This window comes from Ciona intestinalis, chromosome 10, assembly GCF_000224145.3.
Source record: "Ciona intestinalis chromosome 10, KH, whole genome shotgun sequence".
Lineage (NCBI taxonomy): Eukaryota > Metazoa > Chordata > Ascidiacea > Phlebobranchia > Cionidae > Ciona > Ciona intestinalis.
The window spans coordinates 4,786,288-4,807,130 of record NC_020175.2 but is presented as its reverse complement, the minus strand read 5'-3'; the positions used below and the strand labels follow the sequence as shown (position 1 = coordinate 4,807,130).

The 20,843-nt window shown below is 35.4% G+C and overlaps 1 protein-coding gene and 2 long non-coding RNA genes across 3 annotated transcripts in view; all 3 read right to left on the bottom strand.

The window, feature by feature from the left end:
• Positions 1-15,757, bottom strand: part of LOC108949275 (von Willebrand factor-like) — a 25,852-nt gene extending 10,095 nt beyond the window's left edge. Inside the window, exons 1-32 of the mRNA XM_018813622.2 lie at positions 15,608-15,757; positions 15,343-15,362; positions 15,117-15,198; positions 14,679-14,803; positions 14,245-14,452; positions 13,070-13,158; positions 12,643-12,752; positions 12,106-12,344; positions 11,703-11,862; positions 11,044-11,153; positions 10,569-10,738; positions 10,184-10,405; positions 9,738-9,907; positions 9,481-9,596; positions 9,117-9,245; positions 8,627-8,810; positions 8,024-8,212; positions 7,649-7,798; positions 7,209-7,346; positions 6,579-6,800; positions 6,339-6,425; positions 6,006-6,117; positions 5,644-5,873; positions 5,210-5,310; positions 4,581-4,852; positions 3,992-4,410; positions 3,566-3,744; positions 3,055-3,230; positions 2,750-2,979; positions 2,179-2,424; positions 916-1,617; positions 19-630 (exon numbers count right to left, since the gene is read on the bottom strand). Of these exons, the coding sequence (XP_018669167.2) occupies positions 19-630; positions 916-1,617; positions 2,179-2,424; positions 2,750-2,979; positions 3,055-3,230; positions 3,566-3,744; positions 3,992-4,410; positions 4,581-4,852; positions 5,210-5,310; positions 5,644-5,873; positions 6,006-6,117; positions 6,339-6,425; positions 6,579-6,800; positions 7,209-7,346; positions 7,649-7,798; positions 8,024-8,212; positions 8,627-8,810; positions 9,117-9,245; positions 9,481-9,596; positions 9,738-9,907; positions 10,184-10,405; positions 10,569-10,738; positions 11,044-11,153; positions 11,703-11,862; positions 12,106-12,344; positions 12,643-12,752; positions 13,070-13,158; positions 14,245-14,452; positions 14,679-14,803; positions 15,117-15,198; positions 15,343-15,362; positions 15,608-15,663 (6,255 nt within the window). The 5' untranslated portion in view covers positions 15,664-15,757. The remainder of the gene's footprint in view (positions 1-18; positions 631-915; positions 1,618-2,178; positions 2,425-2,749; positions 2,980-3,054; positions 3,231-3,565; positions 3,745-3,991; positions 4,411-4,580; positions 4,853-5,209; positions 5,311-5,643; positions 5,874-6,005; positions 6,118-6,338; positions 6,426-6,578; positions 6,801-7,208; positions 7,347-7,648; positions 7,799-8,023; positions 8,213-8,626; positions 8,811-9,116; positions 9,246-9,480; positions 9,597-9,737; positions 9,908-10,183; positions 10,406-10,568; positions 10,739-11,043; positions 11,154-11,702; positions 11,863-12,105; positions 12,345-12,642; positions 12,753-13,069; positions 13,159-14,244; positions 14,453-14,678; positions 14,804-15,116; positions 15,199-15,342; positions 15,363-15,607) is intronic.
• Positions 15,758-17,519: 1,762 nt separating this feature from the next.
• LOC101242279 lies at positions 17,520-18,162 on the bottom strand. Its single transcript, XR_717437.3, has 3 exons — positions 18,060-18,162; positions 17,872-18,001; positions 17,520-17,632 (listed from the first exon to the last, which is right to left on the bottom strand). It is a non-coding gene; the product is annotated as an uncharacterized LOC101242279 (long non-coding RNA).
• A 1,692-nt stretch (positions 18,163-19,854) lies between these two features.
• On the bottom strand, positions 19,855-20,843 carry LOC101243285. Its single transcript, XR_717438.3, has 2 exons — positions 20,788-20,843; positions 19,855-20,701 (listed from the first exon to the last, which is right to left on the bottom strand). It is a non-coding gene; the product is annotated as an uncharacterized LOC101243285 (long non-coding RNA).

Sequence of the window (20,843 nt, the reverse complement as noted above, 5' to 3'; positions counted from 1 at the left end):
AACAAGCCTTTCCTACNNAGTTGGTACGAAGGTATCAACGCATGGAACTGGACCATATTGTTCTGGTGTTGGGTAATATTCTCCAGATGGTTGTGGAACAGCCTTTCCTTCGGTTGGTACAAAGGTATCAATGCATGGAACAGGAGCAAATGAAGCAGGTGAAGGAATAAATGTGTCTGCACAAGGTTCAGGAGCAAATGGAGTCGGTAATGGAACAGCAACGTCAATGAAAGGTTCAGGTGAGAACTTCTCATTAGGAGAGAGATAACCTTCTTCAAACATTTCAACAACTGGTTTTGGTCCAAAACCGGTTGGGATAGGTTGTGGAATATCGACTCCAACTTCTGGAACAAAGGTATTAACTGGTGTTGGTGTAAATTTTGGTACTGGCGCATCAATGAATGGTTGTTCTGGTGTTGGAACAAAGCATGGTACTTCATCATTAATAAATGTTGGTGTTGGGGTGAATTTTGGTACTGGCGCATTAATGAATGGTTGTTCTGGTGTTGGAACAAAGCATGGTGCTTCAGTATGAATGAATGTTGGTGTTGGTGTGAATTTTGGAACTGGTGCATCAATGAATGGTTGTTCTGGTGTTGGGTAATATTCTCCTGATGGTTGTGGAACAGCCTTTCCTACAGTTGGTACGATAGTATCAACATAAGGCACAGGAGCAAATGAAGCAGGTGAAGGAATAAATGTGTCCACACAAGGTACTTCACCATCAATGTAGGTTGGTGTTGGAGTGAAGTTTGGAACTGGTGCATCAATGAATGGTTGTTCTGGTGTTGCGAAATATTTTCCTGATGGTTGTGGATTGGCCTTTCCTATGGTTGGTACGAAGGTGTCAACGCATGGAGCTGGACCATACTGTTCTGGTGTTGGGTAATATTCTCCAGATGGTTGAGGTACAGCCTTTCCTACAGTTGGTACAAAGGTGTCAACGCATGGAACTGGACCATATTGTTCTGGTGTTGGGTAATATTCTTCTGATGGTTGTGGAACAGCCTTTCCTACAGTTGGTACGAAAGTATCAACACATGGAACAGGAGCAAATGGAGCAGGTGAAGGAATAAATGTGTCTACACAAGGTTCAGGAGCAAATGATGTTGGTGATGGAACAGCAATATCAATGCAAGGTTCAGGTGAGAACTTCTCAATAGGAGAGAGATAACCTTCTTCAAACATTTCAACAACTGGTTTTGGTCCAAAACCAGTAGGGATGGCTTGTGGAATATCGACTCCAACTTCTGGAACAAAGGTATTAACTGGTGTTGGTGTAAATTTTGGAACTGGTGCATCAATGAATGGTTGTTCTGGTGGTAAGACAAAGCTTGGTACTTCACCATCAATGTATGTTGGTGTTGGGGTGAATTTTGGAACTGGTGCATCAATGAATGGTTGTTCTGGTGTTGGAACAAAGCATGGTACTTCATCCTCTATTACCACAGGCGTGGGTGCAAATTCTGCAATTGTTGGATCGATTTTTGGTTGCAATGGAGGACTTGGAATATCGATAACATCATTGAAAAAATTAGTAGATTCTTTATCATGCATTACATCAACTAATGCAGATTCTACAATACTTGTTGTAACATCATCGCATGGCAGAGAAACCTAGAAAAAATAGGTTAACCTATAAAATTGCTTTGTACTTATTCCTAAATAAACATACAACATTCAGTTAAAATAAACTGAATAAGTGATATGGGTGTTATTAGCTTCATCTACTCATAGGTAAGGCTATGATTGTCCCAGCTGACTTTTTACCTAAACTTTTGAAAGAAATGTGATATTATTAGTTATAGCAACCCAGTTTAGATTTAAATGTGAAATATTCTTTGTTTTACATAGACGGTTTAAGTAGAGCCGAAGTATATTACATTAATGCATTCACTTCATTAAAGGTCCGGTATTTTAAAAGAAAAAAAGGTATTACTGCATTTTAAAAAAGTTAAGTATTTTTTTCAATATAAATTGGGTGATGCTAATGTTTACAGCCCCACTTGTTTATATGTAGTTAAAGCAAAACTATACCATCATAGCTTTAAATGATAACAAAAACTTCTTATGTTTTAAACATATCTTAACTGTCTTTCGAATTCAAATTCTAAATGGCCTAAGTTAGTTTTGTGAAATTTGTATTAGACGTTGCTTATCGTTTGTATTTATTATCACCTTTGTTTCTTGTACTGGTTCGATTTCAACTGGTGGTACTACTGGTACAGGTGCCTCTTCAATTTCTGGATATTTAATGCTCATTGCTGTATAACTTGGATATTCTTCCGTGCTTTCACTTTCGATCTCAGGCAAGCATTTAGTTTCAGGCTCAGGAGTGCAGCCAGATAAAATTGACTCTTCAAGTTTGTTGTTCCAGCAATAATATCTTACGCAGGACACTCTGCAATCCCAGTTATCACCAGGCTGAAAAAAAGAGAAACATTACAAAACATGTTAATGTAAACATTGAATAAAAGAATGTAACTTGCTTTATTCAACGGCAGAGGGTATAAAACAAGCGTTCTGCTTCTGAGTTAGTTTGGAAAGATTTTTTCACTGTTTGTATATGGATTAAGGAGAACTACTTAATTAATATAATAATTTCATTTAGCTCTTTAATTATGGTAGCGAAGATTTAGAAAGTTAGAGGAGTAACACACATGACCCTAATAGTAGTAACAGTCAGTCTTGAACCTGTAAGCTATGAGCTAGAGGCATGCATATTACCATTATATGAATAAAAACCTACCGCTAAAATATTTCCATTTGGAAGAAGACAAGGGCAGTCTTGTGGAGCACAGCATGTGTCGGCGTCTCTCAAAACTTGACCAGCGGAACATTTAGTGATTTGTTGTCCGCATGTTAAGCAACATTCTCTCTTTGATCCATGCACACACTCATATGTAGCAGATCTCCAAGCATGGCACAATTCACTACATCGGTATCCACAGTGGTTCTGTTGCTCTACTGGACACAGAGCTGCAATAGAGAGTGTATTAGTCAAATGGTGTCACAAAAATCAACAAATCCTCATATCAAGAAAATCACACCCACCAATAGCTTTTTCAATTTCAAGTGAACATGTTTCTTTTGATGGTTTAAGCAAGAATGGATTGTATTTCTTGTGGTCCAATCTTTCCCAATATCTGATCGTGCAAGGCATTACTGGTGGAAGGTAATTGTCAGGACATGGGAGACCAAGACAATGAATCTCATGGTCCATGCAATAACTGTGTGAAAATAAAGAATGGTAACTATTTTATGAAAAAACAGGTGCATAAAGAATTTTAAGTCAGTTTTAATACAAACATGAAACCCAATATGTAATAAAACATTAAACACATTGTGATAAAATAAAGAATGTTAGCTGTTTAAAAAAAATCTGTAAACCGTTATCAAACTATACAAATCATTTGCTGCTAATATAATTATTGTATAACTTTGCTTATAATTCAAACTATTACATAAGTTGTTTTGTCAAACCAAAATATAACTGACTGATTTATCAAAAGTGTAACAACCCCCCCAATTTCAAACATACCATTACTACTTAATGATATATTACCAGCTTTTGCATTCATCAGACATGCTGAAAATCTTGTCTCCATCTCCGTATAATACACCATCCAATACAGTGCACACACAGTGGGATCTTTCAATACAACATTTCTCTTTTCTATCATAAACAAGTTTTCCTTTGCAAGAGCAACCTTCAACACATGAGTCCTTGCATTCTCTTTCAATCTGTAGGAGCAAAAAAGCAATGCATTTAGCATTTTAAAAATTATACCTAAAGTAAATTTGATTCCATTTTAACCTGTAGCATTACAATAATAAAAAGGCAATTAAAAAATCAATTTTTAAAATTTTATTAACTTGATAAATAAATTACGAGTTATGAGTTACTGCTATTACGAGTTACGAGTTATAGAACTCTGTTTAGACGATAGCAGAGACGAGCCTTAAACCCATTACCTCTAGCTTAACTTACCTTTGCTCTGGAGTTGAAGTTGTCACATGTTATAGGACAAGCCGACACACATGGGTTGTATACTCTGTATCCATCACATTGTATTGGACACATATCTTGTGTACGCCAGTATGGATGTGCCCCATGCCTGTTACATTCTTGTGCATATGCAGCAATGGAAGTACAGAAACACTCACATTCCCCACCAGTATTACAAGCACATGTGTCGTACACACAACGCTCATAGTAGGGCTCATAGGTGACATAACTGTGACAAGCAGCAAACTTAGTCTTGATCACATTACAACGAGACTCGGCCCACAAACGTCGATCCACATTGCCGGCGCAACCATCCACATCATCAACATTAATTGGATCTTTACACATTCCAATCTGCCATGACTCAGCCATGACCAATCGGTCACCAGTTTCAAGTCCACCTGAGGGATTGTTCTATGTTAACAGTGACGCAGCGGGGGGTTTCAGAAGTCATGATAAGCCCCAGAAAAATTGTATTTTTAATAAAGTTAAAAAATTTTTAAAAATAAAATGATTGAAAGAAAATGAAATGAGACATTCACCCCAAAGAAAAATCTTAAACTTTACATACCACTTGTTTTGAAATCGTTTAGTGAGTTTTGATCATAGTTTCCACAAAGACCTTCAACCTTTCCAGAATGTTCACCAAGTACTTTAACAATAATATGCGTTCCCTTGTCCCACTGCAGAGTTACGCCAATGTTGGTGTCAATAAAAACATAGAGGCCGGCGAAACGAGCAGAAAAAGCAGAGTTGCGACTGATCTCAACTCTCTTGCCTCGGACAAGAGTTAATGTTTCTTCTTCAGGAGTTCCGTAGTTTACGATCATGGTGATCGATTTACTGCACGGAGGAATAATTTTGATCAAAAAAATATTTGTTTTATGAGATCAAGGGAAAGTTTTTGACATTTTTATTTTAAGAAACTATTTAATAGTCCACAAACTTAAAGAACTGATTGATTAAAATTAAAAACCAGAAAATAAATGCCAGATTTATTTATTTTGCAGTTATACATCTGGGCATCAGGCCTCCAAACTAATATTAAGGAACTTATGAAGTGATATAACGTTAGATATATAAACATGGTATTTCTGATCAGTTATAACACAAACATAACATTCCATATATATGGCACAATGTCTTCGTTTTTTTAATGTTTTGGTGTATTTTAGTAATATGATTGTTTTATGCTAATACCTGCACACAGTTCCAAATGAACCGCATGGAATATTAGTGATGGAGATACGGAAGTTATGTTCATTTTCATCAGTACTTCTTGCAAGGACATATTCACAATCCTATGTACACATGATTAACCTTGTTTATGAAGTATGTGTAGAAACCTACTACTAGTCTAAGAATTGTAACAAAATTATTTTGTCTTAAAGAAAAAAATTAAAAATAAATGATACATGTCTTAAGACTATGCAAGTATCTTTGGGTAAGCACATTTAAGATAGGTACTACTTATTTGTTAAAAACATGCAAAGGCAAAAAGACATGAAGTAATTGTAATATGATAGTTGTTAAGATATATATTCCTATGTTTTTTAATATTGCTATTTGTGGAGGTACTTACAAGTGTGAGAGTCAACTAGTAAAAGAATTAGCACTAACATGAAATGACTGACCTGTCCAAACTTGTAGTAATGTCCATCAAATGTAGTGATATGGGTTGGACCATAAGCGTGGCACTCTCCTTGGCAGATTTTCTCAGTGCATGTCCACATACCGCCCACACATTGACATGTGTTGCAATCTTTTCTCATTTCTTCACCTTCCTTGTAGCTTCTACCACCATACACACAGGGACAGCCCTCCTTGGTGACACATTCACCACTGTTCTCATCCAAGACAAAACCTGAAGACATTTGCATTTAAAAAATACTTTTTTTATGTAAATGCAAACAAATATAAAAAACGTACATACTGCTCTTGCTACCAGTTAAGTAAAAGAAGGTTTTGTAAAACACACAAAAAGTTAAAATTTCACCTTCTTTGCACTGGCAACCAGATATACAATGTTCAGGTTTGGTTGGTTCATCATGTGGAAGATGCATGCTGAAGCAAGTAATCTGTTCCTCCCATTTGCATTTCACATATTCCTGAAAACAAGGAAATAAATTATGAAAAAATGACATAACAAGAAAATAAATCATGAAAAAAAATTACTTAAACAATGAAATAAATAATACTTTTTACAAATTTCCAAAAACAACAAATAATTTGTTTTATTCATTTTTAGAAAACACAGAAATAAAGAAAAAAACAAGCAACTTCTATTGTAATATTACATACAAAGCAATAAATCTTTAAATAAACTTACTTCATTTTCCTTACAATCTTCTGACACAGGGCAGTAGTTGTCTGTGCATTCCCATTTACCCTTATGGCATTCACACACGTTGCAATCCTGTAATAAAAAGCAACCTTGAACCAAAAGTACATTAGCTTTTTGAGGCACCAATCAAGGGATATTAAATAATAAAATAAAAAAATATCAAAACATACATTGAATTTCTTATTACGACCTTCCTTAAAACTTCAATCAAAATTTATAACATACCAACATATGGGATTCAGATGGCAAGTACTTCTCATTATCAAAGTAGCAAGGACAGTCTTCCACAGAAATACAAGAACCTTCATAACTAAGGACTTGTCCTTCTGGGCAGGTACAACCTGGAACACATTCTTCACTGCATGGAATATTTTCATGTATAGCTCCACATGATGCTTCACATGACTTGGCACATTCGGACCAAATCATACCGTCTTCACAAGTTTCCTGCAGTAACATTATAAGAAGGTGAATGTTTATTTTCCCATGGCAGTAGGAGTGATTGAAGCTCTGACAATTGCAACCTAAGTTACGGAAATTTTCACAGTTACGGAAAAATCATTAAAGTTACCGAAAAATCGTTTTTCAGAAGCTGTTTTGTTTTTCGAAACTATGGTCATACCTTTAGGTCACACTAAAGGATCTTTATCCATATACATTTTTAATTTTTTACACACATATTTAAATGTGTGGATCCTGCCAACTAATATGTAAATCTTAAAAAAAAAAACATTTTCAGAAAAAAGTTTAAAAACAAGATGTTCATCTTACTCATATATACATATCCTAATAAATGTGACCACATATCATACACAAGTTTAAACAAATACAAAGTTAATAGAAAGTAATACAAACCTCACAACCAGATTCCGCTCTCCAATCAAACACAACACCCTGTTTGCTGCAAGATAAGGCATAAGTAGCAAACACATTGCAAGCCATTTGTCTGATGGGTAGACTGCAGAAGTCAAACATACAAGCGTCGTAGTATGGCTGTAGATAACAATGTTGCGATGATTATGGTCAAAATAGATATAAAACTAAAGTATTATTTTCAAGAACTAATCTTCAAAATTGATGTAGATTTTATTAAAGCCAAAGTGCCAAACTTGTTTGGGGCTTCTTTCAGTATTCATTCAATAATACCTATAAATTTATAATACCTATAACCTTTAACTTGCAATGAACATTGTTACAATGATTCTACTTGTTATAAGGCCAAGTTAAAAACATGGTGTTCAAAAACACGCATATAAGCATGTTAAGAACGTTACGCATTATTAGTTAACTTTTACCTGATATTCAATGATGTCATGGCATTGTAAGAAAGGTGGACTCTTCAACTTTCCACAAAGATCCTTTGCCCCAGGTCTGTTGATTGAATATATCTTGCATGGGTTCTCTGTCATTGGATCCCATCTTGGTGCACCAGGACAAGTGGTAGCCTATGGAATAATGTACATTTAAACAAACTAATAAAGATACCATTACAATTAAAGAGGAAAAACATGCAATCAAAAGTAAAAATTAAATTAAAAAAATGTGCCAGCAAAATAAAAGTAGCTTCAAATTTTTCAAAATACCAAGAACCCAAATTTAAAAAAAAAACTAAACAAACTACTAGAATATATGTTTAACAAAAGCAACAAAAATAATAAGTAATCTTTTACCTGCCACAAACTTGAGAATTCATAAACATCCTCGTGAGTTATTCCATCAGGAGCCCATTTGTCATCATCTTGAATTGAGTTGAAGTTACCACAAAGACCGGCAACTAAACCACACATGTTGTTCTTGGCTCGAATGAAGCAACGGGTCTTCTTGTCCCATAAGATAGTCATACCATTCCAAATAGTTACCTACATTGAACAATATGTTAGATGTGGTGAGGGGTCACCATTGTGGGCATTGTGTCCTTGGGCAAGCCACTTGAATGAATAATTGCAATTTTTTAACCTTGTGTGGAAATGACGGTTGCAATGACATGGGTGTTCTATTTGGATAATTACCCACACCAAACATTACACTTTGTGTCCTTGGGCAAGTTATTTAACAGCATACCATGATGATGTCCCTTCATATGACAGACAAACACCAATCCTTTAAGATCTCCCAACTTATAACAACAACAGCATATATACTTTATGTTATAAATAGTAAGCAAGTAAGGGGTCACCAATGTGGGCACCTAATGTGCACTGCTGAGATACTTTATTTAACATGAACTTCATAATCAATTATTCATAATATATAGGTTGTATAAAATAACTCACCTTTTGGAATTCAGAAGTCACATCTTCAACAGCGAAAGAGTCAGTCACATATGGCATTCGAACTTCGCGATCTTTGTGAACGACAGCTCCACCAGATAAAAGTTTTACGCTGATGCCGTTAACAGTAACAGCCAAGTTTCTTGTGCATTGTTGCCATTCCTTTACACCACTACCAGATGTACGTCTGTATAAATATAACATAACTTTTATTTATCTTTTGCAATTAAGTAATACTAAGTAGAGGGTTAATATCCAAATCTAATAAAATAAAGTTAATTCTATAAATGTAGGGTTTTCTGGAGGGCAAAGCAAGATTCTTTAAATTGAGACTAGAGTTGACTCATTACTCAGAAAAACTTATCAGCAAAAACTACAGACACTTGGGAAAACAATCCGACAGAAAGTAAAGATTGTTGCGATCAAATTAAAAAAATCTTTACTGTATTTTTCTAATGTTAGGTCTAAATAATAATAATATAAATTTACATACGTGCACTTGAAGTTTTCAATCACAATTTGGAAAGAAATATCTTGAACTCCACTTGATCTTGCAAGGATGTACGAACAATCTTGATCAACTCTCATGCTGTATTCAGCTCCATCAAAGGTTTCATAATGTCTGTAATAGAATGAATGAATAAATAAACTTATTTATTCTCAAGTGACTTGAAATTGACAGAAGTTATAACCAAGTTTTCTGTTTCAAACACCTTATAACCGCTCATACACTTCATAAAATAATCATGAAATAATTTGGAGAAAACAACAAAAGTGAGCTTAGAGCTTGTAAGGATTATGCACCCTAATTTAGGTGTCAACTAGTAAACGTTTTTATTATGCGTTTATGGAAATACCTGTCACCAAATGTTCTACAGACTCCATCACAACGGTTCTTTGTACAAATCCACTTTCCTCGAGCACAAACACATTGGTTGCAATCTCGACGAATTTTACTCTTGGGTCGGTAAGTCTGCAATACAATATCATGTGTTATTATCACTTACCCCACGTTCAATCAGCAACAAGCTTTCCTTAGAAAAATTCTCACCATATTAATAGTTTATAATGGTTGTTCATTTTTATGCTAAATTTAAATATAATAGAAACTGACCTTGTCACCAAACTGGCAGGGACATGATGATCTATCAACACAATCCCCATCATGAAGGTAAGTACAATCAGGGCAATGGCAACCGTCAATACAATGTCTATCCTCACAGTTATATTCACGACCAGAACAAGTTAATGGACAAGAAGATCCACAATGGTCGAATATCATTCCTAAAAATAACATACCAGGTTTATGTAAGTTTTATAAAACTTAACAGCACTAAACAGCAATTGCTTCAACCAAGTTGTCAGTTGTCTAAATCATCAGTCATACTTACTAAAAAAATAAAAAAGTACCCACAAAGTTAGAGACATTATAAATCGTAAGTAAGCACAAGGTGTATGAAACAGAACACCTGTGATATAACGACTATTATTGCCTCACCACCGGAAGATAAATGATTTACAGTGATTCATTCATTTAATCAGATTTAGGACCTTTCTTACCCATTGGACACATAACTTCACATCTTCCCTCTTGTCTCCATTCAACATGGACGCCACGTCGAGCACATTCTCTAAAGTAAGCGGACATGGAGTTGCAAACCGCATCCGAGGATCCTCCATAAAAGCAAACATCTTCTTTGCAAGATTCGAAGAAAGATGAAGGATCGACAACATCTTTACACTTTGTGTCCATCATTGAACCACACAACTCTAATGCATTGCCTGGAGGATTAAGATTAAAGGTTAGATAATAACGACTGTTGAAACTAGATATGTAATAAATTTCATTAAGGATAATTCTTAAACAAATACAGATAATTTAGATTGTAAAAAGTATACAAGGAAATTTATTATATTATAATAATATCCAGTTAGAAGTCGATACCGGTGAGAAGTCTTTCTTCCATAGATGCTTCAACGCCCCATTTACAGAATGGTTCGCTTCCAGCTTCCTTGCAGGTTGAGAGAGCTTTCCAGTTGTTTGCAAACGCTGGAACCTCAGACACCAAGCGTGGTTCACCATCAACGTAGATTGTAAAGTCATCGCTACAATCTCTATAAAATGAATTAAACTTAATTATTCTCCCATGGTATTTGGACAAACCGATAGTGACTACTAAGTTGGAGAAATAACAGTTCAATGTCTTGAACATGGTCACATACACTCACAAGGGTAGTAGCATAAGTTTTTAATATCCACCAATATTTTTAAAAATGACTTAAAACATGAAAAATGGAACATAAATGAAACCTAAAAAATGTCATGAAACATTATTCTTAAAGTGGCCTGCTCAATACAGCAGTATCTAGCTTTTACCGACATCATATGGCCGTAAACAGACATGACATGACCAAAATACCTGTTGAATGTTCCACAAAGACCAGCAGTTTTTCCAAACAATTCTTCATCAACATGAACCCAGATTTGTTCGGCACCGTCCCACTTTACATACAGGTTGTTCTGACTGTCCTATAATAATAAGTAGATACTGTGTTAAAAAAACTTGTTATATGTGTAAGAAGGAATACAAAAAAAAAAAACAAGTGAATATAATACAAAAAAAACAAGTTAATATATATCTAATAAATTTAAAAAAACTTATAATTTAGGTAAGTACATTAAGTTTTTGATTAAGTATTGAACTGGATCTGGTCGGAATTCCAGTTTTTCTGGCAAGCTATACTACTAAAAAATTCAAAGTTTATATTGAATAAAGTTATATAATAAAAGCTTTGGATTTTTTTTGTAACTTGTATTCTTCCTACAAAAGATTTTAGTTTCTTTTTGACAACCAGTGGTTATGAATGGTGTGTATCAAAAACAGAATATTTTTCGAGAGCAAATATTGAGATACAATCATCTATGTATAAAACCACTGCCTTAAAAATAAACCTTCTTTATATGAAATAAAATAAAAAATCTTTATATAAAAAAAAAAAATTGTTTTATGTAAAAAATCTTGTCTAACCCTTGTACACATTCCTTTAACCCCAACAATAAACTAACTAACTAACTAACCTTGACAACAATATAGTTGGCAATTTTTTCAACAGAGAGACCATAAATATATTCAGGCAAGACAAGTTGTTGGGAAGATCCACCATATGCTGTTGGATCGTTCGTTACCGGATCGTTTTCGAGTCGAAGCATTTCTTCTCCATAGATGATAATCACGCTCCTGGTAAAAAATTAAGAATTTAAATCTTTATAATGTATTCTGTTACTTCTGCAACCAGGTATAGTGTAATAGAGACTTTTTGCCTCCTTTGGTATAAAAACAATAACACATACGCCTATCAGTGTCGAGCATCGAAGTTGGTATTCTTTCTTACGATGCAAGCGCTTGGCCACTGAGCCAGTGTAAGACCCAAAAATATTCTCCAAATATTGTAATACAGGTTCAGTTAAAGCAGAATGATACCTCTTGCAACCAATATTTGATCCACTGCAATCTCCATCATTTTGTACATGAACTGAGAAAGTGTCATCCACCATGTCCTTAGCAAGCACATAAGTACATTCGCCTCTGAATCGGTAAATGGTTCCGTCAAAAGTTCGGTAATGATGTTGACCCCATGTGAAACAAGTGCCAGATTGATCAGCAGGTGCTTTAACATTGGTGTACACACCAGTGAAGTGACCAACGCCAACAGGGTTGACCTAAAAATCGATTAATATGAGACCCTTTAAACTTATAACATGACTTTTATTCATATGTTTATAAACGACAGTAAAGATGGTATTATTTAAAGAACGAAAAAAAAGAATCATCAGCAAATTTAAAGTGGCTAAAACGGGCTGTAGATAAAAGGTGTGGGAAAAATGTCAGTTAAAAGACTGCTGCAGCAAGCATAATAACAAAATGAAAAGCAAGTTAAACGGTTGTTGTTGCAAAACAAAAGTGTAACTTAATTTTAACAGTAAAACTCTTTAAAATATGTTCAAAACTCGAACTTACAGAGTCAGCTTTTTCCACACATTCTGGAAGCGTATCTCCTGGCAACCATTTCCCTGTCTCATCACAACTGTAGTAACCGGACTTTGGGATGGTGACAGAAAACTCAAAACCTGGAAAATATTTCAATTATTTTAAGAAAAGTCATCATTGTCAAGTTATAACATGAGTATATTTTTATGTTCCAGACACACATGTTCTATTCGTACACCTCATGCTCACTGCCGAGTTAAAACATGGGTGTCTTCTTTTGCCCCAGCCATAGTGCATTGTTAGACATGGTGTATTTATACACTTCATTCTCACTGTCAAAGTCAAGTACTAATTAGCCTATTAAATATTTTGAATTCCATTATTTATGCATTCACCTGGAACCCTATATAATTATAATGCATCAATCATATTACATTAATATTATATTCTTACTAACCTGGTGGACATGATGGGAAACACCTTTGTTGATCGTCTGTGACGTTACAAGCAACGAATCCATTCACTGGTGGAGCAAGAGCCTTACACCTTACAGAGGTTTATGAAAATTAAAGCTAATACAACATTTAAAATAAAAATTAAATATATTTTTAAAGATGGACTACCAGTTCTATTCTATGTAGGTTAGGTCGTTGTTGAGAAACTAGGATTTAGGTCAGGTTCGGCTCATTGTAGGGAGACTGTGAGTTACCCTCACAATACGTGTGACTTAACCTGACTCAATATAACTGACGTAATATAGGAGTGACGTCATTCAATAAATGACGTCATTATATATGTGTTGTGACGTCCACAACATGCCGCTCACATTAATAACATTGGTTAGGAAAGTAATACTAAAATTCTTAAAAACGATTAAAAAAATAGTATACGTCTATTTAGAAAAGGTTAAAATGGCGAAATTCTATAATATACAAACGAACAAAAAAGACATTCGATCGTGGGAAAGTACCGATCTTGAAAAAGATAAAATTTATTTTGCAGGGAAACAACAGTTGAAGTGTTCCGCTTCCGCTTTATACACACCGCGCTTGCTTAGGAGTTGCCACGTATGTAACTTCATAAGTGGTTTTGTGCTTTTGGATTTAATTTAGGCAACCCATCAGCGACCACTAGTTTTAAACGGATATTTCAAGGACATATATAGACCTACAATAGTAGCAGCAACAGGCCTTGATCTCAGTACCGTTTGGGTGAACGCATGCGCACTATCAACTGTGCCACGGCGCCGCACGATCAGCGTCCAATACAAATCTAATCCATATTAAAGTAAGTAATTTTGTGCACGTTATTGGTTCACAATTACACCCCGGGTTGGCTAAACCGGAGTTAAAACCGTACAGCCGTTGTATTTTTATGTGCGTAGAGTACAGTGGGGTAAGATGGGTACCGTGACCACATAATATCCCATATTTCCTAATCATATTTTTAACAATAAAAAACCACTCTATTTTAGAGTCGTGAGCATATGGTTTTATAATTCTATATACGGGTATATAAATCTTCGCTTTAACGCTCTTTTATTTTGGTCCTACAGTGCACCGCATACGCCTTTTACACACCTTGTGCACTATACACCACTATATTCTTTAATATTTACTAATAAGTTCTTACTTCTTTGAGCCCATTATGCAACCGGGGAGTCGGTTCAACTCGGGCAGAGGTGGATTCCACTCTCCTGTCTCTTTGTTACAAGCGAACAGATGAGCGTTGCTATACTTGTATCCATCCAAACACGTGATGTCGCACAAGAGCAAGCTTCCGACGTCAGTGCAATCTGGATCCAACGCGTTAACCGGTGGCATCGCTTCGCACATAGCGGCTGGGATGAAAAGAATCAGTTTTAGTAACATCGTGATTATGTTTCTAACGCAGTGCTACTTATTTTGATCACACTTCAACAACCCAGTAATCACTAATGGCTTGACTAAGTTATAAGTCATAAATAAAGAAACACTCACAAAGTTGCATAAAGTTACATAAGCTTTTGGATATTATGTGCTAAAAGTGTCTCATCTTACCCCACTCTGCTATTTGTTTCTACTTACAAACGCATTGTGGGAATTCGTCACGTGTCCATGAGCCGTCAGTTGTCACGCATTCAGCCGACAATGTTTCACCAGCTTTCAATCCGTCAAACTTGTAGCCTGACTTGCATGAGGTGACGCATATTCTACAAGTTCAATTTTTATAATTTTTTTATTACTGATTTATGTTAAAAAAGGGTATGGTTTAATAAAAATTCCTAAATTATTTATACATTTTTAAACCGTAATCGTCCAGGAGTATTATAATTTTAAAAGAGCATTATTTTGTAAACCGAAATTTATTATTGTAAATCGAATACAGATTTAAGTTATAAACATAATACCGCTGTAATCTTATATATTGGCTACCGAATTTAGGTTTAATTATAAGGCTTATGAAAATTAAAACCTAATTTATAATTTGCGTATAAATTTTGTTTAAGTTAAATAAAGACTTACAGTTTTTCACCGATTAGTTGGCAATTTATTTCGCCCATATCGGGCGCAATCAGGTTCTTGCAGAAGCCTCGATCAAAGACTTCTGTAAAGACAAAATGGCCGGGAATGAAATCATTTAAAAATCAGAATAAAAATTTAAAAAAGGCAAATTTGAAAAACAAGACGAAAATCAAAAAATTAAAAAATTCAGAAAACATAAAAACGTCAAATCGTATAATTATAATACCTGTGCTGAAGCCATTAGTGCTGAAAAATAAAATTAAAAACTTGTTAGTATGGGTTTATTTTAGTGAACTGTACGAAGTAGAATACATGATTTCGTTAATAGCTTCTTTTTTTAAAAAACACGATAAATTATAAACAGTTTTTAAAAAGTGGTATTTATTCGATATAACTGCTGTTTAAAAATTAATAAATAATCCTATTTTTTTCATTTCGGCTAAATATACGAAAAGGCTATAAAAATCAAAGGTAGGTAGAAGACATTTTACCTGTGGGGGACAGCAGCTAAGGCAGAAATACAGAGCAATATAGCTCCTATAGACATTAGATTTGCTTCTTTTGTCCGTCAGAACAGTAAACGCTGCCCTTACGACTAAAATTGCAGATTGGCGCGGACTATTAGCGCCCGTATGTCGACTTGGGCAACTTGGAACCCCTTTATAAACCCCCAGCATCCTGGTTGCAACAGTGAAAGTTTTAACTATGAGTGCAACGACAAGCACTTCAACAATAAGTGGTATCTCTACTTTCACCAGCAGTATCCGGGATATGTAAGCATGGATCCGGCACCATCGGCCCTTATCACCTACTTAACCAACAACTTTTCCAATTCAAATATTTTCAAACTCTCAATTAAGTGTCTTTTTCACTTGTACGAGGCGGCAAGTGCACCAACACGTTTGCATAATCCCTGTCGCTGTCATACAAACGACATTTTTGGATGGGAATAAATAGGAAAGTTGTTCAAGCACAACTTGAAACTGTTTTGTCGTTCGTATTGTCACGGATGTAGAAACTCAATATTGATTATCACTTTTAACTTTCTGTCCTTCCCTCATGAATATGCTGTAAACATTTGAGCTTTAACCAATGTAGGCTATCCAACAGCTATTGAAGGAAAGGGACACCATTCGCACATAATATTCCATATTTTCCAATCGTGTTTTAACAATCAACAACGCTTTTTTAAAGTCGTGGGGATGTGGTTTCTGTATGATTGTGTATATTATATAACTAGGTAAATTACATATTAATTTCTTTTTATTAAAACTATACATCAATATTAGTTAATTTATACTTCATTGTAAGTTTATCAGTCATTTTCAGTTTTTACCCCGGCATTAGTAGCAGCACCGGGCATTAAAGCCATTACCTCTGCGCTTGAGGCAGGCGCGCTAACCACTCTAAACACGTCACCGAGGGACAAATACCTGGATAAGAAATGTAGCGAAAAATAAAGTAAGTAGAAGTGGGTGAAGAAAACCAATATATTTTTATAAAACACAACAAAGCCTATAGAAAGCGGAAGGAAAGGCAAGTGAGATTAGTGCGTGTGTGAATGTAACTTTACATTTACATGTAGTAGGGTGGGAAAAGATGGGACACTCTTTGCGGATAACATCTAAATATCCTGATCTTGTTTTAAACAATTAACAACGGTCTATGGTAGTCGTGAGGATACGCTTTTATAATTCCCTGAAAGTTCTTTGAATACTACTAAATGAGACAAGAAATATATTTTTAATAAATTAATCGACACAGCTAAGAAGACGTTACTAGCTTATTACACCAACCCTTCTTGATCAAAACCACATTATTCATATGTTTCTTTCTAACTGAAACTATCACGTGATGTCTTAATTTATTATTTCCCGTGATGTTTCTGGCTAACTACAAGTAGATTGTAGTCGGCATTAAAATGCTGAATCAAACGAAAACGTTGGTTGTAACCGTAAAAGTGCGTTTTTAGATATGGGCTTAATGTTTTTCGCAGTTGGATTGCATGATTTTCAACCAAATACATGGCAATCGTCGTATTTGAAATCCCTAAATATTATAATTTCGCAGTAAGTTTCACTAAAACAAAACGAGTGGTGGCGCAAGAAAGCTAGCTGATATAAATTGCTTCATTCAACAAATACCTCGAGATAGTGAAACAACTTGTGCCTAAACTAAAGGTTCCTGACCTCTCTTGTGGAATATACCACTGTAGTATTTCAGATTATTCTTAGTTACGCGCATGTTGTTTTAGCAAGATAAGAGCAAACATTGCATAAAACGTTTAGAATGCGTGCATTTAGATAATAGTGCACCTTCAATAAAATGGTTAAATACGTAGTTTGAGGCGTGTTCGGTTTGATGTAATGTTATAATGACGTGTCAATTGAGAACCATCATATATTCAAACTTGTTATTACAGGATGTTGTATTTATAATAACGACCATCAGCATTCTGCTTTAAAATTCCAAATCAATATCTCGGACTTGTTGGAATTGTTTCAAGAAGTCTTTAACTGAAATGAAAGGATTTTGTGACAACGTCAGCTATTACAGGCTAGCAGCTAGATTTTGGTCGAAAACCAACAAAATGCCACTTCGGTAGTTTGTGAGACACTTTTGGTTTTATACACTCAGTAAATCCATCTAAAACTATAGATCTTTCATGTTAACGTCTTATAAATATGTATGGTATCACCAAGTTAGAAAATAAACAAAGTTGAACTGAGTGTGTAGTGGTCGCAACATTACTTACCGTTATGCATCTTTTTTTGGTCCCAGCGGCGACGATCACCTGTCCAGCCCCACTTCACTTCAGCATTCGTGGTTTCTATGGAGACGAGGAGTCCGATGACAAGCAAGAGGAGAAGTGCTGACTTGTTCATCTGCAGAAACAAATATTAGTCACCAAACACGAGTAAAACCAACCAACCAACCACTCACTTTGTTGCCTTCTGAGTGAAGAAATGATTTCGTATCAAAACTCGCCGCCTTTTATTACAGACGAGATGGTTATTAAACGCGTAAAGCCGTAAACATTTCCGAAGCGCTTTGATTTACAAGAAGAAGTTTTGTTGTTTTGCGAAATCTGAAATTACTTTGCAAAATCGGCAGTAACTCTGTATTGCTGCAGAAAACCGAATGCTTTCCACTGAAATGCATATTTGATAATAATGAATAACTTACACTTGCAGTATGTATATATATATATATATATATATATAACTACAGTATTTATATATACCACTCTGGTATGTAGCCCGTTACAGTGCTAAAACCCAAATAGCCATATATGTTATGTTCTAATTTATTTCCAACGCTGTATAATAGCCACAAGCTCTAACGCATATGGTTTGACCACTTATTACAACTCTACCGAACCGCACCTATTTTAAAGAAAACTGCACCTAAAACGCCGGAAAACATGGAAGACAGCAGCAAGTTAAATTGGTATAAATAGTAGGTTGGGGGAAGATGGGACACCTTTTCATTCTATTTTCTCGCCCATTTTGGTAGTAAACAAAGAGAATGGGAAAGAATTATAAAAGCGTATTCTCACGACTCCCCTAGACCGTTGTTAATTGTTTAAAACACGATCAGGATATTTAGATATTATGTGCTAAAGGTGTCCCATCTTCCCCCACCCTAATGTATGAAGTTAACGTTACATTTACATAACCTAAAAAGACGTGACTATCTTATCGTGTCAGCCCTTGATTAAAACAACTTTGTTCATCTATCGATATTTCACTGAAACGATCACGTGATGTCTGGCTTTATTTAATAACTTCCTATGATGTGTCTGACTAACAACAGTAAGTTGCAGTCGCTGAGTGTCAATCAATATCGAAAACGTTGGTTGTAACAGAAGAAGTGCGTTTCTTGGATATGAGCTTAGTGTTTAGGAAGTTTGGATATTGCTTTAGGTTTCCTACATAAAGACATGGTCGTCTCTGCTATCATTGTGGACGTGTGTGTCAGCAATGTTTGAAATAAAATTCAGGGACGAATGATTGTAAATCCTCACGTGCTGTGTAACTATTGTCGTAATGACGCGGGTGTTATGTTTTATACACTTCGTGCCCACTTACGGTTACACTGTTGTAAATCGTCAGCGTGGAAGAAGTGTATGAAGCATACGACTGTCGTTGCCTCTCTACGCGAAAATAAGCACGTTACATTCCATTTGAAAAGCATGGTTGATAAATGCGATATATAAAAGCATCTGACCTTGGCCGAGCTGTCCAGGGAAAATCTCTCATTTTTTATCATTAGCCCTTGTTGCCTACCTTTGGGGAAGCGACACGGTTCTACATCAAGAAGGCAGCATCCTGGGTGTTACAACAATGGGCAACTCTGGCATAAATCTCCGGATCCATCGCGTGTTACACACTGCAGAAAATTGCCCACATAGAATAGAATGGGTAAAAAACATAGTAGGATGGGACACCTTCGGCGCATAATATCCGAATATCCTGATCGTGTTTTAAAACAGTTAACAACGGTCTATGGGAGTCTTGAGCATATAGTTTATAATTCTTTGAATGTTCCTTGTTTACTACCACATTGGACGAGAAAACAGAGTTAAAATGTGTCCCAACTTCCCCCACCCTACCATAAAAAGAAATCCCACTCTATATCCATTGCGTGTCACAGACTGCAGAAAATTACCCACGTAGAATAGAATGGTTAATAAGTATATCAGGATTAAGTTTTTCTAATGTGTTGCTTCAGAAAGCTGGAAAGACGAGTTCGTTTATTTACGCAAGTAGAGACATAATTATATACAAAAGGCTATGATATTTGAGCCACCAAGGAAAAACAAGCGCAAAGAAAGCAACGCATCGAATGTACTACAGTTATAACACACCTTTAAAGGTAAAGGAGCAATTTGCAATGATGTGTCTGCTTTCAATGTTCAAAAAAATCAAGAAAAACGGATGAACGACAAAATGCCGGCCGAACTATTTCATGGGCGCTGATAAGAAAAAAAGAATTTTTAACAAAGCAACAAGAGCTTTGGCGAGAAGGGCAGTGACTTGTATCACAGGGGGGAATGGGGGTTTGTGGGGTTAGGATCCAAGTTATACTACCAGCATCATTGAAGTATTGCACACTCTCAAAGCAGCTGGTGTTGTACTCTCATTATCAAGTGCTGCCCAATGTATTTCATCCAAAGCGCAACAAACTGCGCATATTGCATTGAAAAGAAGAGAAAATGAAAGATATAAAAATTAATTCTATGAGGCTTGCGAAGATCATACAAAATTGATAGAAATATTTTTGTAACTTATTTTTGCTCCAGCAGTATGCATGAAACTAACGGAACAAATTGTATCAAAAAGTTGTCAAAACTTGTAAACTCTGGTTTATAAGACTGCAGTAAATTGAATGAAAGGCAACATGAGCGTTCAAACAGTAAAGGTTGCCAGTGTGCAAACAAATGTAGTCAACCTAATAAATTCCGCACTGTATGATAAAGTTGCATGAGTGATAAACAATGTACGGGGAGACACGAACGCCGATCTTTGGTTACTGGGTCCTTTGTCAACCAAGATAATGCATTATAGTTTTCCAACACAAATCTGTGACAACAAAAAGTTAAAAATGTTTAACACTTTTTTTTAATTTAATTTTTTGTTTGTTTTTTCCATGTCATTGTTGTACATACCTTAAAACAACGGCGGTTTTATTCGAGTCAGCGCGTATGAACTCCTTCATGCTTGC